The following is a 12,770-nucleotide window of genomic DNA, read 5'->3' as shown; positions in this document are numbered from 1 at the left end:
TACAACAAAGTCACATTTGTTAAGTGTTTTATCTCCAAATACCCTTTGTGCATATTTTAACACCAGTGATGCCACAGTATTAAAAAAACCCAACATAAAATCAAGAATAGGAAGTAGTTTGCGATTAAAAGTGTTTAAAAATGTAAGGTTTATCGCATCAAGTTAGAACAGAAATCTCCCAGTTGATGTTTTGTCAAAGCAAACTGACAGAAAGTTACCATATTTGGGCTGATGATGCATGCATTATGAAATGACCAGAGGTGCTTCCTGTGCTGCTCAGTCCAAGCCTGAGAAAACCCAACCAGACTCACACCCACTAGACCCTACAGTAGATCTGAGAGGACTTGATAGGTGTAGGCAATGATGGAAGCCCCCGCCGGCCAATCAGAGGGCAAAATGGAATAAACAACAACCTCAATCATGACTTCCAACCCTCCTCCAATATCACATCTAGGTTGTTGGGATGAGGGTTGTTTCTGGACATTGTCTGGATAAGCCAAACCACGAAGGTATAAATGGACTTCCTTGTCTCGTGTCACAGAACCAGGAAGTCCACCTGCTATGCACAGCTCTATGACATCATCCCCCCCCCCCCCCCCCCCCCCTGTGTGTTTCCATAACTGTACAGAAGGCCTATTCACACATCCTATCTACACGGCCTGGCCTCAGTCTCCTGCAGTCCTTAGTGTCCAAACCCCTGAGTATCCAGGGCCTCTCTTTGCACAAAAATACTACATTTATATTTACAACATTTAAATAGAGGTAAATTAAGCACTTGTGTGGTGGGCTAAGATTCTAGCAGTGGTGGCAACACTTTTGTTTTCGATTCTCTTCAAATGAAATCACTTATAAAAGTCCTCTGGGTCTACTTAGTTACATGCCACAATAAATAAAAAGTTGGAGTTAAAAGGAATTACAAAGGCAGGTTTTTGACGTGAACCCGTCTCTTGTGAAGCTAAAGCAGTAGCAGTAGTAGTGTTGTAGTTGTCAGTCGTGGGCTTCACTGCCCATGATGCAGTGTGGTGGCAGGCAGGTGGAGGTGGGCATGGCTCAATAGCTGTTCTCATGGCCAGCCAGGATGTAGAGGTTGCTGTGGGCCATGGGATTGTCTGTCGGCCTGCTCTCCAGAACCACCACCCTGGAACACACACACACCATGGTCAGACTCTACACTGGACTAGGCACTGGAGACACCCAACATCGGATAACAGGAAAGAACAGTTACAGTTGGAACATAAAGATCCCAGCGTAAAACAGTGCTGTTGTTAATAAAGTAACATGCCCAGCTGTAGAGTCCAATGGTAGTCATCCAACCACCCACAAGCTTGTTAGACATACGATGTCCAGGGTTTGCTGTTGCCTCAGAGAGGAATATACCATTTGACTACGTATTGATGACCTCTCTCTCTCTCTCTCTCTCTCTCTCTCTCTCTCTCTCTCTCTCTCACTCACTCACTCACTCACTCACTCACTCACTCACTCACTCACTCACTCACTCACTCACTCACTCACTCACTCACTCACTCACTCACTCACTCAACATTATCTCTCTCGCTCTCTCGCTCTCGCACACGCTCTCGCACACGCTCTCGCACACGCTCTCGCACACGCTCTCGCACACGCACACAGTGTTGAGGACCACAGACCAGAGAGAGGTCCCAGTGAGTGATCCAGGAGTGAGTGATCTACCTGGGCTGACTGCCTGCTGCTTCGCGCCCTGTCTGCCCCTCTGTGCCTGTATTCTGTCCTAGACTTCAGCCGTTCAAAACATTAAGGGGCGGTTAAAATACACAAACATGCACACACAAACTCACACCCAGACTCCTGGCCCCTGTTCAAGACTTCATCTTGATAAACATGGTTAATACAAAGTCATGAAATCAATCGTGAAAATGGGTATTAGATTAAGGTTACATGGGAGCAAACTGCAGTGCGGTGCCTTTGTCATTCAGGTTATCAACAGTGCAAAAAATGGATGTTTGTGTGAATGCGCGACAGATTGTGTTTCTGAGGCGATCTCGGAACAGATCCCTCCTCACCTGTCAGATCCCAGCAATCTGAAGATCCTGGTGTTGTCTGAGATCTCCTGAGTGATCTGGAGGGTGGACAGGAAATCCAATAAAGGAGAGCTTATTCACAGACAAACAGCCCCATAAACTACCACTCACTTACCCACCCACACACACACTCTGCTTACCTCATTTGTCTTGAAACTCCTCCCCTGCATACCATGCCTCCAGAAAGCCAGAACGCTGTCTTGGAGACACACTGCAGAGAACCAATGAGAATTAGACACACATCTATGAATGTCACTGGTGTGTTCTGTAAACACCCAACAATCCTCCTCCAACACACAGGAGACTCACCTATGGCCTCGATCTGGAAGTTGAAGGTGAGCTCAGCAGATAGTTTCCTGCTGGACTTCAACCTGCCCTGGAGGTTCACGATCTTTATACACCCTGAGAGGGAAAGAGAGGGAGGACACTGTCAGCGTAGAAACAGAGGATACTAGAACCTGACACCCTTCCACAATGTCTGTGTCAGAAAAAAGGAGGAGGAGGAGGACTTACGGTCGAGGCAGACCAGAATGGTGTCTCTCTCCAGCTGGGTCACGTGGATCACACACGTCTGGGGCGTGTCTGGACGACAGGAGAGGAGGGGAACCACGTCAAGATCATTGTCATCACCACCACCATCATAACCACCACCACCATGTCTGTGTGTGGGTGTGTACTGACCGGCCTCTGTGAACCAGGAGGAGGTGGAGTTGGGGTTGACCGTGCCAAAGCTGACCACCTGGCTGATCTCGGTGCCTTTGCTGACCGCGACACAGATGAGGGGGTATTGGTGTTCTGGGACCACCAGCATCTCAAATACCTCCAGAGGACACGGCAGCGGGAAGTCTATGTTCTAGAAAGAGGAAGGGGGGTGGAGGGGGGGGGGGGGGTGGAGCATTTGCCAGCATGTGAGTAAAGCATGTCGTACAGAGATGGGAGAAGTGACTCTGAAGTAACTGAGCACTCTAGCATACTGGAGCAGTAGAACATAGTTGACATCTTCATAAGGAGAAAGTAGAAAAGGGAATCCAGAGTATTGAGAAAGCTCTGGTCCATACAATCAGACACTGACCTTGATAAGCATGAACTTCTGCATAGGCTCCACCCACTCCAGAAGGACCACACTGGATTGGAACGCTCCGCAGAGGTATTTATGACCCGTGTACGGGTTCCTCACTGGTGACCACAAAAGAACACACACTCTGAAACTCGCAGTCCTAATCGGCTGTGCTTCAACTTTCTGGTTCAGATCACTTCCTCCTTTCGGAGCACCTACCTACGCAGCACTTTTGGCACCCTTTGGTGTCTGGAATCTTATTGGATACTGCGTACTTCCTGGGAATCATCTTGTCGGGGAGTTTGTGTGTGGGAATAGCCACCGGAAGTTTCTGCATCTGTCTGGCGTGCTCAAAGAGGCCAGCCAAGTTATGGGAGTAAAGCTGAGAGGCTTTCCCTGTGAACAACAATTATCGTCAAACCAAGTGGAACATTTCACTTCACCGATAGAACTAAAAAATGTCTAAGCCTTCTTAGGATCAAAAATGACCCAGATGTACAGAATGCCTCTGAAAGCGGCTCACAGGCTAAGCTGGCATTTCAGAAAAAAGCAGTCAGCATATTCTTTGCCTGACTGTAGCTTAAATAATTTAAGTTGGGCCATCCCGGACCTGAAAGGAAACAACACATAAAAAGTGCAAAGTCGTCCAGAAGTAGTCTTACCAGATATGGAGAGGAGACAGTTGTTCATGACGTACAGCCATGTGCACCTCCGAGGGAAAAGCTGGGAGGAACAGACAGAGAGAGAGAGAGACAGAGAGAGAGGGAGAGAGAGCAAGAGAGAGAGAGAGAGAAAGGGAGCAAGAGAGAGAGAGAAAGACAGAGACCAAGAGAGACCAAGAGAGAGGGAGATAGAGCAAGAGAGAGAGAGGGAGAGAGAGCAAGAGAGGGAGAGGGAGCGAGAGACAGAGAGAGAACACAGAACCACATTTTTATCTTGGACAGCATTCAGATACATCTATTCAGCTGAGCCAGAAAAGTTTAAACTCCATTTGTATCCAGGTGTGTGTGTGTGTGTAAACCATACTGTTTCATGCCCAACACACCTGCTCCATGGAGGTCTCATGCAGCTCGTTCAGGTTTAGAGTGTAGATCCCCTCTTCAGCACCAAATATCAAATACTGGTCTGGAACACACAAACACAAAGTACCGACAGTTAGTGACATCTCCACTCAACATCAGCCAACAAGGTTTACCTTACACACAACAGGTCCCAGAAACATGCAGCATTCAGATAGAAACACACTGGATACACCAGGCATGGTCCCTAACAGTGAAGTGATTAAATCACATAAACTCTAGTATGGGTTCAAGGCCACTCAGCCTTATCTGGCCAATCAGAACTGACTTCCTGCCATACCTCTTGTGTCGGGATTGATCCAGGATGTTGCACAGTGGATTTTCAGAGGGCAGCCGTTGAACACCTTCGAGAAACACGCCCCCATCTGGCCAGAGTAGAGACAGACAGTTAAAACCTTGTGAAGAACGGTGACCTGCTTTAGCCAATGATCGTTTAAAGCAGAGACAGAGAGAGCGGGGTACTGTACAGAGAGAGAGACAGCGACCGAGAGACAGAGAAAAAGACTGAACGAGAGAGAGACAGAACGAGAGAGAGAGTGATGCTGTGGCAGGCCTGATACTTGAGGAATAAATAAGCTTGTAGAACCTGCTGGCACAAACCACAAGCTCTGATGGGGGAGGGAGTGCATGTTTTGGATGACAGTTTTCATCTCCTACATCTGAGCAGAACAGGGACGGTACTCACATGGACCTTGGGCGTTGGAGGAAGACCATTGCTCATCGGCTTCTGGGAAGAAAGCAGAGAACAGACAAAGAAACCTGGGATGAACACCTTCAACAAGACGAACAAACCACACAGGCCCTGCTTCTGCTCTGCTCCCACCATGGTGACCTTCTCGGACGTAGGTAAGAGCAGAGAAGATAGTGTGTTATAGATGTTGAATGCAGTTCCAGAGGGAAGGAGGAGAGACTGCATTACCGGCATGTCCTTCTTGTCTTTCCGTATGGGAACACTAGGGGGCATCGTACACTGTCTCTCTGGTGCACTGTTCCTCTCTCCGTTCTGCTGAGAGGAGTTCAAGCCGTTCCCTGTGTACAAACACATCAACATGACACATGCGACACCACACAAAGAGTATGCCTTAGCGTTTGTGGGTGTGTGTGTGTGTTTGGGCGTGTATGGTATGCATGTTTACAATTGATGCGTTTACAAAATGCTTGGTACGGATCAACAAAAAGCAGTCCATCGAGGATGGACTGAATCTACGAGGCGATCAACGTTGCCGTGATCAACAAGGTAATGGTGAAATTAGAGAATGAGATGTTATGGATACTGAGGAGGATCTGAGCACTTGTGGGAAATGCTAGTGAGGACGGAGGACGTTCTATCAACACAGGAGGCACGAGGAAGGAAGCAGGGATGGGCATCACAACACTACACTACACCCACAGAATGACAGGACATTAAGGGAGGGAGGGGAGACAGGCGCCAGATTACATGTGCTGATTGATGGGACTAACAACCAATCAGGGAGGGGTTACGCTGGGGGAGTTTCTACCAACTCATCCGGCCTTACTCTCTTCCTCCTCCTCCAACTCCTCCTCCAACTCCTTCACCTCCTCCAGCTCCTCGTCTGTGTGCGGAGCGTGGAGCCACTCCCAGAAATGCCTAAAGCTCCCATCATCCCCCTCGGGCTCGGCTCCGCCCTGGCCGGCCGTGAGCTCGTTACCTAGACTACTGCGTCTGTGGGGGGGCAGGCGGGGGGGCGGGGGGCGCGGAGGGACGTGGGAGGGCCTGGCGGGGCTCTCGGAGACCAGGGGACAGCGCTTGATGGTCCCTCCCTCTCCTTCGTCATCTCCATGGGCAGGGCTCTCCTGGGGAGTGCAGAGGGATTTGGGCTGGAGGGAGGGAGGGTTAGGGAGAGAGAAAGCCGAGATGTATACATTAACGTGCTGTGTAAGGTTTAAGGATTTAAATACAAATTTAAATTAAAAAGCCTCTCAATTTTCACGAAACAATCTAAACAAAGTTGCAATTGAGGCATCTCCAGACTAGAGTATTCTGGAGTCACAGACTAGTCAGCTGACAGGAAGAAATTCCAATCAGCCAGATGTCATTGGTCGACGCTTACCTTTGGAGGCAGCGGGGGCGGGACTTTGGGCCTCATGATGGTACTGGATTTGCTGGAATGATGAAAGTCGGATAGTATTAGATTGATTAATGACTGTCAGAGATTCTCTGGCTGTTTTTTTTCCCTCATACAGCAACTGTGATGGACAATATGTTAGAGACAGTGAGCACAGGACAGGGATGGTTGAAGTAACAGGGTCACATTCAGGATCTGTTTCCCAGAAACAGACCCATCCTAATCCAAGATTCAGACATCTTCAGTGGAAGATAGACAAAGCCTTGTCACTGTGCTAAGAAAAGGATCGGCTTTCAAAACACACAAGACAGTAAACTAGAAAACAAATGGGTGTACATTAATAATGCTAAGGGTTCATCAGACAACCTCCCAAAAGAGTTAGTACCAAACGAAACATGACACCACATAATATGACAAACACTGAACCAATGCTAACATGTCTAAGCTCTGTTATCTCTAATAGTCTAATCTAATTGGTTCAGACTGTAGAAGACAGTCCATCAACTGTGTGTGACACATAATGACTGACATAGATACAAGCCAATCATGATTTACATGGACACAGACCCACCGATCAAACAAAGGAAACATGTGGCCCCAGACATAGTGGCCAACAAGATAGAAGGACTTCACGCATGGGTTTGACCCCAGGAATGAACAGTTAGCGACAAAGTGTAAAAAACACACAGCGACGGTATGAAACAGCAATAACAACACACACACACACACACGCTGAGGTCAGCAGGCAGGTAGGCACGAGGATGACTGGGATGAGCGGCGCAAGGTCAGGCAGGACAAGCAGAGAGGCTGGGCAGAGGGAGGGTTAGGAGGGGCATTAGTCTGTCTGTCTGTCCCAGAGCTGAGCTGTAGGACAGGTGGTAGACAGAGCTACAGGGCAGGACAGAGTGACAGGAGCACGGGGAGCCAGCTGCAAGAGGGCAGCAGACCTGGGTGGGACACACGCCTCAGACACTGGACATACTTGGGGTGTATTTGATTTGAGACCCCAATTCCGATCAGCGGCGGCCGCCGGAACTGGGTGTCATTCGGTGGCCTTACGAGTCAAATCAAGTGCACCCCGAGCAGCACAAGCGGCCGGGGAGGTGTCGCGTGCCCAGGTCTAAAGGGCACGGCGATGGTGTGACATGCAGCATGAAGATGCGTGGATGAAACCGCAGAGGGGAAGTCTCCGACAAGCCTTCCTCCTCATCCCCCCTCCTCATCCCCCCTCCTCCTCCTCCGAGAGAGAGACGGAAAGAGAGATTGAGAGCGAATGAGAAAGCGGCTAGACCGGACACAGGGTCGGACTTACTGTTGAGTTTCATCATCATCATCATCACCACCACCATCATCATCCTCATCATCATCCTCTAAATGTGCCACATGGCCCCTGAGGAGATGAAGATAGGGAGGGGCAAAGGGCTCAGAGGGGCTGGTCACAGCAAATTCCCAGTCCCATCTCAACACCCTCCGCCTCTCGCATCCGACACACGGGACAGATGTAAACGATACGGACAGATCTGTCGAGTCACCGTGGTGTTGCTTACATCTGTCCTATCGTCCGAGCTGTCGAACTGTATAGAAGTAGGGTGCAGGGTCTAGGGGTCCATTTGGGATGGAACTAAATAGGCTGGATTAAAAAGCACTCTTGCAGTGACTCTAAAAGAGCTAATAAGTATGTCTCCAAACTACACGACCAGAATAAGAGGCATTGTAGATAATGCTAGCATGACTGTAGGAGCTAGAGCTAAATGAACATAATCACACTAGAATTGCAAATAGTCCACAACATCGCTGTGGAAACTAAACTGTTTATTAATAATTTACACTCATAAGAAAAGAAAGTTCCACTCAAGAGCTACTGACAACACTCCGGTCTTGTCTTCTCAATTAAGGCCATTTCTTAAGTCTGTGTAATTAATTGGGTGTAAGCCATGCTCAGCTGAGGTGGACTGACGTCCTGCTATAGCCAGCATCAAACAGCAGCAAAACAATACAGCAGGTCGAACTCTGTGATTTGGCAGCAGTGGTCAGGGGTTAGTTTTGCATGACACTGATAGGCTGCATTAGTTCTATGGGTTAGGGGCACGTCAGCGAATCAGAGCCTGAGCTTGTGCGGATGGATTCCTCCAGGGGGTGTGGCCTGAACTCACCTCTGCTGGAGCTCCTCCTCCACTGACTTGAGAAGGCTCCTGTCGTCGAACGAGTGAAACGAACGAGAGAGAGAGGTGGAAAGGAAGAGAGAGAGAGTCATCCAGGATATGAGGAAAGGTTAGGTTCATCTGCAGGATCTAAATTGTTATCCAACACGGCTGGACACAGAAACAGGGGACCCGACTGAGACAGTTCAGTTCTGCACATCGGCAGTATAACACTGTGTAGACTCTTCACTGCAGAAGCGCCAAAACTGCCATGCATGCACCTACATAAGTATATATGCAGGGAGTGCACATGTTCACGCACGCACGCGCACACACACACACACACACACACACACACACACACGCACACACACACACCCTGCTTACTGGGCACTTCAGAGGCGTCGTTCCAGGAGAGGCTGTCATGAATAAATGATCAGACACGTCAGATGTCTCTCTCTACAGGACATCGCCACGCACTACCCCCTCCCGTCTGATAGGCTAGCTAACGCTAACACGGCACGGCCGCTAGCACCATAGGCTAGCACAGGTCAGGAGAGGAGGGGGGAAAGAGAGGAAAACAGGAGAGATGAGGAGAGGAGAACAGGAGAGGACAGGATGAGTGCCTTACTTTTTCTCTCCCAGTAGGTTTGGTGACTCTTGCCCATACTCCAGTTGAAGGTCCTAGATGAGACACACACAGACCCAGTCAAATGACCTGTTCTATAACTCCAGAACACACACACATACAGTATACTTCCGCGGCAAAAGGCACCACGGCAGTCGCAGTCGTATTAAATATTGACATCAACTACATTAGCAATGACATAAAATGCACACAAATAAATACAGATTTCTGACAGAAACGCAGCATTCTGTGGAGAGAGACTGTGTGTGTGTGATGTGCCACTGGCTGATACAACAGATAGCTTCTCCAGGGTCATATTGATTTTCCCATCTTAGAACACAGTGATCTTTCCTTAAACCTCAGTTCATCCCTGCATTAGGCTAATAGGCTGGGACTCAAGGAAACAAATATTTCACTAAACCTCTACCCCACAGTCTAGTCAGTTCCCTCTATCACACTATCTCTCTATATCTCTATGTATCCATCCACATGCTTAGCTTCCTGATTGTGAAAGAGGATAAGACCCAGCAGAACATCCCGCTGTGGACACAGGAAGGAGATCACCATGCCGACGACACCACAAAAACTGCAAATAAGGCACAGGCAGCTTCCAGCGACGAGGACGAAATCAAACAGAAGCAAACGGGAGCGCACAGACGACATACAGCAGGACACGGAACCACGTGGGGGGCTGTAATGACGAGGGCGAACGACAGAAGTGTTCCAATGCATGGGAAGGAGAGACCAAGAGAGAGAGAGAGAGAGAGAGAGACCGACAGACAACTGGAGAGAGAGAGAGCAAGACAAAAACAGACAGAACTAGAGAGAGAAAGAGAGTGAAATGGAGAGACTGAGAGGTGGAGAGAGAGACAGACAGACAAGCAACATAGATGGACAGAGAGACAGATAGAGAGAGAGCTAGGTGGAAATACCAGGTTAGATCTTGCAGTGAAGTACAATTCCGCTGCACAGTCCATATAAGGCTCTGAGTGGAGCTGGTCAGCAGCGTAGTGAGAGAGACTCAAGGTTAATACAATCATCATTAGAAAAGCACAGGAGAGAAGGATGAAAACAGAGGGAAGGAAGAAGGGATGAGAGTGTAGAGGAGATAGAAGGAGTCATGCTGTGTTTGAATCGCACGCCTGACTCTCTGTCATTGTGTTAGTCAAGTTAACCAATGACAAGGCACCGGTGTGGGGAAAAGGGTTAAAACAACCAATCGTGGACGGGGAAGACTTCTTGAAAGGCCTGTGAGTGTGAGCATCACACATGCTGTTATGGTGATTTGAACTGCACCAGTGTCAGCGAGGGGTGACTGGAACAGATGGGGTGTCTATAGGTGTTTCTCCCACTCCCACTCCCACACACACACACACACACACACACACACACACACACACACACACACACACACACACACACACACACACACACACACACACACACACACACACACACACACACAGAGTAACAGTGGGGTACATTAGATGACTCACAGTCTCATGATGAGGCTCTGTCTCCTTCCTCAGCGGTGGATCAAACTTTACCTGGCCAACTGAGAGAGAGAGAGAGAGAGAGAGACAGAGAGAGAGACAGAGAGAGAGAGAGAGAGAGAGAGAGAGAGAGAGAGAGAGACAGAGAGAGAGAGAGAGAGAGAGAGAGAGAGAGAGAGAGAGAGAGAGAGAGAGAGGGACAGTGAGAGAGGGGAGAGAGAGACAGAAAGAGGGGGAGGGAGAGAGAGAGAAAAGGAGAGAGGGGGAAGGAGACAGAAAACGATACATAGAGACAGGGAGGGAGAGAGAGAAGAAGGTGAGAAGGGAAAGAGATAGATAGAGAGGGAGATATGGAGAGAGCGAGGGAGAGGTAAGTGTGTGTTTGTGTGTGTGTTGGCCAGACACGGTCTGGAAGCAGTAGAGCAGATTATACAGTAGCCAACGTAAATATTAACCCTGCAGGATTACTGTCAACTCAAACATACACACGATTATCTAATGTAGGCTGCAATGCACACACACACACACACTTACAGTTAATCTCAGACAGTGTCTTTCCCTCTCTGGCACTTCTGCTGGTGGAGCGGATCCGATGAGGAACAGACACGGGAGACTGTCAACAAACAAACACACAATATAACACACGTACACACAATATCACACACACACACAATATATATCACACACACACACAATATATATCACACACACACACAATAGAACACACACACACAATAGAACACACACACACAATATAACACACACGTACATATCACAGATAACTGAATAATCATACAGACCCACAAAAGCTCCTTTATGTGACTCTGCTGTAGGAAGGAAAACTAGAAGCTTCCTGTGGGTACTGGTTCCTGATTTAGCACCAGTCTGTCTCTGTATCAATCAGTCCCCTTTGAAGAAGTAGAGCTGATCTAAGTTCAGCCAATATCATGAGAGTAGATAACATGTCTGACCACTCAACAGATCTTAGATCAGCACTTCAACTACAGTCGAGTCGGACACAACTGAGAAACAGAGGTCTTCATGTACACCTGCATTAAGGACTCCACAAGTTCCAGCAAGCACGTCCTTTCCACGGCAACAAGACGCGTCGACGAGCACACCGCAAACAGGCAGCAACACCATGGCAACCCTAACCAGGAGGTTAACTCATGCAGAACACAGGGAGCCCGAGACTTCCAGAGAAGACACCTGAAGTTCTCCTCAAGCAGGAAGGGAGTGAGCGAGCTCCAGTCAGTCCATCATCAGTCCACCGATCAGTCAGATCTGGGACTCACACAGACCTCTGTCCTTGTTATTGGTCATACTGGTAGTGGGTAGCAACACCACTGGTCATACTGGTAGTGGGTAGCAACACCACTGGTCATACTGGTGGTGGGTAGCAACACCACTGGTCATACTGGTAGTGGGTAGCAACACTACTGGTCATACAGGGCCAGGTGCAGCCACAGCCTCGGTCACACCGGTACCTTTCTACGCGCCGCGAACCGAGGCGCCCGCCGAGCCCCGGGGCTGATGGGAAGGAAGTGACCTCTATACTTAAACTGAGGAAGAGGAGGAGGAGTTGGGAGGAAGAATAAGAGAGAGATCTACAGGAGGCCCAGGAGTTTCTCTCCTATTTCTGTCCTCTGGTGACATGTCAACACTGCAGCCCTTCAGGGTCACGGGCCAGCGTACCTCTGGTTCGGGGTCATCGTCGTCAAAGTCGTTAAAGGTGGTGTGATCTGGGTTGTTGGACTTGTCCAGCAGCTCAATGGCCAGGGTCCGACTGAGGGGCTGGGACACGAACGGGTGCTGGAGGTGTCACAGGAGGAGGATGTGAGGTCACAGCTTGCGAGGAGGCCATTTTAACATGATCTTCATCTGTGTGAATGGCTGGTAAAAGGACTGTAAGATGATGTTACCTGTAAGAGCTTTTCAGCTGTTGGCCTTTTCTTTGGGTTTTTCGTCAGCGACATCTTGACAAAGTGGTGGAAGTTATTTGTCCTGTAACAGATGAGACGTCGCTATGACAAGTATCTAAACGGCTTCTGCCAAGGTAGCATTGTTGTTCGTTTCCCCAGAGAAAACAAACCCTTACCACTTCACTTTGTCTTTCAATTTCGGAGGTTGAAAGTTGCTCTTTGTCATCAAGAACAGAGCCCTAGAAGTAAACAAACAGAGTGTTGTTTACCCTTAACTTAGTACTGCATGTGAGTTTGTCTGTGTGT

At 48.7% G+C, this 12,770-nt stretch overlaps 1 protein-coding gene across 5 annotated transcripts; it reads right to left on the bottom strand.

The window, feature by feature from the left end:
* Positions 1 to 31: 31 nt before the first annotated feature.
* Positions 32 to 12,724, bottom strand: LOC124473547 (mitogen-activated protein kinase kinase kinase kinase 3-like). 5 transcript variants are annotated; one of them, XM_047029098.1, is made up of 24 exons: positions 12,641 to 12,723; positions 12,465 to 12,546; positions 12,238 to 12,354; positions 11,077 to 11,155; positions 10,546 to 10,604; positions 9,053 to 9,105; positions 8,434 to 8,472; positions 7,593 to 7,670; positions 6,266 to 6,317; positions 5,864 to 6,032; positions 5,113 to 5,222; positions 4,879 to 4,920; positions 4,474 to 4,558; positions 4,160 to 4,239; positions 3,777 to 3,837; positions 3,334 to 3,510; positions 3,130 to 3,233; positions 2,739 to 2,910; positions 2,571 to 2,639; positions 2,367 to 2,459; positions 2,198 to 2,268; positions 2,040 to 2,095; positions 1,690 to 1,752; positions 32 to 1,138 (listed from the first exon to the last, which is right to left on the bottom strand). In XM_047029098.1, the coding sequence occupies exons 1-24, from the start codon at positions 12,688 to 12,690 to the stop codon at positions 1,051 to 1,053; spliced, it is 2,049 nt and encodes a 682-aa protein (XP_046885054.1). In that variant the 5' UTR covers positions 12,691 to 12,723; the 3' UTR covers positions 32 to 1,050. The 5 variants fall into 5 exon arrangements, with proteins under 5 accessions (XP_046885054.1, XP_046885055.1, XP_046885057.1 ...); XM_047029099.1 differs by having other exon boundaries at positions 4,879 to 4,917; XM_047029101.1 differs by lacking the exon at positions 1,690 to 1,752 and having other exon boundaries at positions 12,641 to 12,724.
* Positions 12,725 to 12,770: the final 46 nt, after the last annotated feature.

Source organism: Hypomesus transpacificus, chromosome 11 (assembly GCF_021917145.1).
Source record: "Hypomesus transpacificus isolate Combined female chromosome 11, fHypTra1, whole genome shotgun sequence".
In the NCBI taxonomy this organism is placed as follows: Eukaryota; Metazoa; Chordata; class Actinopteri; order Osmeriformes; family Osmeridae; genus Hypomesus; species Hypomesus transpacificus.
The sequence above is the reverse complement of the archived record's forward strand: the minus strand, read 5'-3'. Positions and strand labels throughout refer to the sequence as shown.

Bases quoted from the DNA above. Each gene is read 5' to 3' on its own strand.
- LOC124473547 (XM_047029098.1), bottom strand. From the start codon at position 12,690: ATGACAAAGAGCAACTTTCAACCTCCGAAATTGAAAGACAAAGTGAAG. The intron at 7,671-8,433 runs GTGAGTTCAGGC...TCATCTCCTCAG, and splicing joins GAGGAGGAGCTCCAGCAGAG to GGGCCATGTGGCACATTTAG. The intron at 4,240-4,473 runs GTATGGCAGGAA...TGTGTGTTCCAG, and splicing joins GATCAATCCCGACACAAGAG to ACCAGTATTTGATATTTGGT.